The sequence below is a fragment of the Bos indicus x Bos taurus genome, chromosome 23, assembly GCF_003369695.1.
Source record: "Bos indicus x Bos taurus breed Angus x Brahman F1 hybrid chromosome 23, Bos_hybrid_MaternalHap_v2.0, whole genome shotgun sequence".
Classification (NCBI taxonomy): Eukaryota; Metazoa; Chordata; class Mammalia; order Artiodactyla; family Bovidae; genus Bos; species Bos indicus x Bos taurus.
Window position 1 is genome coordinate 28,895,115 of NC_040098.1, and position 3,702 is coordinate 28,898,816.

Below are 3,702 nucleotides of genomic sequence, written 5' to 3' on the forward strand. Positions count from 1 at the left end.
AAGGAGCCCGGGTGGCCTCTAGGAGCTGGAAGATGCAGGGAAATGGATTCTCCCCTGGGGGCCTCCAGAAAGGCTCTACCTGGACTTCTGATCTTCACAATTGTAAGATAGTAAATTTGTGTTGTAAGACATTCAGTTTGTGGTTACTTGTTATAGTAGCCGTAGGAAGCCAATATACCACCATCTTTTAAGGATGGGAACCAGGTCTATTTCCCATGACACAGGGTCTTATCTAGGAGCAGCCCCTCAGATGGGGGCCACTTCTGTACCGCAGAAGCTCCTGCAGTTCGAGGTCACGATGATGGAGCTTTGGGGATACATGAGAAAGTGCTGGAAGGCATAATCTGGATCCCAAACAGAAAGAGAATCAAGTGTTTCTATTGCTAAGAAGTGAAGAGATGGAGACCCCAAGGGTGAAGGTCCTCATGTGCTTGGCATAGGGAACCAGGAAGAGTAGGGCTGGCAACCAGCGATGAGCCGCAAGCCAGAACACCTGGATTCGGAAGGGGTGGGGAGCTTGAGGAAAAGAGCAGGGTGGGAACACCTAGCTTCCCTGGGTCATTCAAGTGGCACCTGTTGCCACAGAATGAATTAGAAATGAGGGTGGAATGTGGGGATTTATTGTCTCCATAACCACTGGCTCAGCCTGTTTTTGGTGTCCCCCACCCCACTGACAGGATAAAGGGCTGGATGTCTAGGGGCTGAGGGAGACGCAGAGCAAGATGCAGGGCTGCGTGGTGGGGAAGCGGGCTCCCCTAGGGCTGCTCCTCGTCTGTCTTCATCTCCCAGGTAGAGAGGCTGTGCCACTTCTTGGACAGGAGCAGACTGGGGGGCCTCAGGGGAGCTGGGATTGAGGGAAGGGGTAAAGGTGGGAGGCTGTACACTTGGGTCCCTGAGGAGGTAAGAGCTGGCTCAGGGAAAGTGAAGGGACTTGAAACAAAGGGGCTCAGGGAATCAGGGAGGGGAGGGCATTGGGACCAAACATCTGGTCCACTGGCTGCCTCCTCTTCCCCTTCCCCCTCCCCCAGGCCTCCTTGCCCGGAGCATCGGTGTGATGGAGGAGAAAGTTCCTCGAGACTTGGGGATCAGCTTGCCTCTGCTGGGACCATCTCCCTTGACCGGCCCCTCCAATGCCGAGCATCCTCAGCCCAAACCAGCCCCTGGGCCTAATGATTTGGCCAGGGCTGCTCTGAAGCCCAATCCTTCTCCACCGCATGGCTCTCAACCTGTAGGAGGTCCTGGAGTGCAGGGGTGGCCCCGCTCTGGGGGGCTGCTCTCCATGGACTCCTGGCCCTCGGAAGACCCTTGGCCGATGCTGGCAGCTGCGGTCGAGGACCACGTCGGGGAAGTGCTGCCCGGAGAACTGTCTTACCTTTCTAGGGTGGCTGCCCTCCCCGTGGGCAGCAGGCCTTGGCCTGCAGGGCCCTCTGCACACCCCGGAGACCCCTCACCTGAGTCCTCACTCTTCCACCGGGACTCTGAGTCTAGACGGCCATTCCGTCCTAATGTGCTGGGCTCCCTGGGAGACATCCTTGCCCGATCCCCACTCTGGGCTCTCATCAACAGAATAAGACGGCCACTTCTGCCTGGTCACCCCTGGGGGACCCTGAATCCCAGTACATCCTGGGGAGGTGGAGGTCCTGGCAGTGGATGGGGAACAAGGCCCATGCCATACCCTGTGGGAATCTGGGGTAACACTCATCAATACCCAAGTACCAGCTGGGGGAATATTCCTCTATACCCGGGTATTAATCAGTTTCCTCCCAGAATTCTCCGTCCTCCTGGCTCCTCTTGGAGCATCCCAGCTGGCTTCCCCAGTCCTCAAAACCCTGGGTCACAGTGGAGTTAGGAGGGTGACAGGGCGGGGAAAACCCCAGTTAGAAGTCAGAGGAGGAAGTCCGGCTCCCTCCCCTTGTGGCATGAGCTAAATCAAGACCCTATCAGTTGTTTTCTAGCATCATCCCCACTGTCACTGCCTCCCTGCTCTCCCTGCGCTGATCTCCAATAAAACACAGCACTTACTGAATCCACTCCTTCTCGGTGTCTTTGTTTCTGGGTGAAAACTGGAGTTTTGTCCATCCCCATTTTCTAGTCATCTCCATGTCCCCCCAGGGTCCTCCTGATGCTCTCTTCCCATCCCCATCCTTTGCAAGAGATCAAAGCCCAGGTGTCTGAGGGTAGGGCCTCCTGGTCTCACCTGGGCCAGGTGGGAGAGCTGGCTCCACTGTCCTGGACTCTGAAAGGGGGAGGAAGGGCAGCAGGACTAACTGGGATGGCACCTGTGGCAGGAGGGAAGGATGAGGTCCAAGTGGGGAGTGAATGCCCTTTCATTCAGAGACACAGAGGGTCAGAGAAAGTCATTTAGTCTGCATTTGTCTTTCTTCCCAGAAAGTCACGGTTCTTGGAAGTGAAGGAGGCACTGATCTCCTCCCTTACATGCATCACTTGGTACATTGTGCCCCAAAGAATCACGGGCTTAGGGCATTTGCTGAACAAAGGGCAGACCTCTATAGAAGAAGAAAGAAAGGGAGAAGGGACAGGAACAGAGAAACATGGAGCCAACAATCCCGCCTGTGGCTGCGTTTGATGCTTTTATCCCCACGTGATGACATGGCTTCTTCTTTTGGTCACACTGCCCTCCCTCTGGTTTTCCCAGGAGCTCTGCATCCTTGTACAGGAGTTGGAGTGCGGTGATGAAGGCTCACTCTAAGAAAGTACAGAAGGAAGTTAACAGAAGTTGGTGGGGGTGATGAGATTTCTAGAAGCTGCAATCCCTGGTGTCCACCCATGTCTTCCCATCACTAACCACACGACCCTCTATCACGTCAACCTCTTCCCTCAATCCTTTCCCCACCCTGGACTCTCAGTTTCTCCCAGTGCTGGGGCAGGCGATTCTGGTTCTGATTTAAGCACCTGTCATTTCCACAAGCCCAAGTTCATTCTCTCGGGCTTGGTCTCATTTCTCTCTGTCCCTCCCTCTGGCTGCCTCCTTCTAAGCCACTTCTATTTGCACTTTTCTTTATTTTTTTGGTTACACCATGGCTTGACTGACCTTAGTTCCCCAATAAGAGATTGATTCCACACCCCTTGCATTGGAAGCACAGAGTCTTAACCACTGGACTGTTAGGGATTTTTAAACTCTGTGTCAGCACTCCCCTCCTCTGTTCCCACAAGCTCGGCCAGAAAGGGGCTTTGTTTGGTTCACCGAGGAACTGCCAGCACCATGGACAGCGTCTGGACCGAGGTCAGCGCTCAGCAAACACTGAGTCAACAGTTTCTCCGACTCCTGTTTTTTCTCTTCTTCCACTTTATTCCTGAGCCACAAGCCTGCAGGCAGACTCCTAGATGCTACCCGTCCAGTAGCATCTGGACTGCTACCGTGCCCTTCCCAGAGCCTCACTGACATCTCCCCAACAAAGCCCTTCTCAGTCTGGAATGCCCTGTACATTCCATTCTTTAACCTTCATTAACAACTCTGAGGAAGGTGTTGTAAGCAAGATAAAGCAACTGAGGCTCAGAGAGATTAAGCAATTTACACAAGGTGACACAGCTAGCATGTGACAGAGTCAGTGACTCAAACCAAATATTTCTTACTATCTGTCCAGGGAGTGTTCAGGTATAATATGCAATTAACAAAAACCCATCTAATTTTTATTGAGTACCTGCTATGTGCCAGACTCCGGATGAGATGCTTTCACAATA

At 53.4% G+C, this 3,702-nt stretch overlaps 1 protein-coding gene across 1 annotated transcript; it reads left to right on the forward strand.

Moving 5' to 3' along the window:
- Positions 1–722: 722 nt before the first annotated feature.
- Positions 723–1,849, forward strand: C23H6orf15 (chromosome 23 C6orf15 homolog). The gene is made up of 2 exons (XM_027524482.1): positions 723–789; positions 1,029–1,849. Exons 1-2 carry the CDS (start codon positions 723–725, stop codon positions 1,847–1,849), a joined length of 888 nt encoding a protein of 295 aa, XP_027380283.1.
- The last annotated feature ends 1,853 nt before the right edge of the window (positions 1,850–3,702 follow it).

Bases quoted from the DNA above. Each gene is read 5' to 3' on its own strand.
- C23H6orf15 (XM_027524482.1), top strand. From the start codon at position 723: ATGCAGGGCTGCGTGGTGGGGAAGCGGGCTCCCCTAGGGCTGCTCCTC. The intron at 790-1,028 runs GTAGAGAGGCTG...CCCCTCCCCCAG, and splicing joins CGTCTGTCTTCATCTCCCAG to GCCTCCTTGCCCGGAGCATC.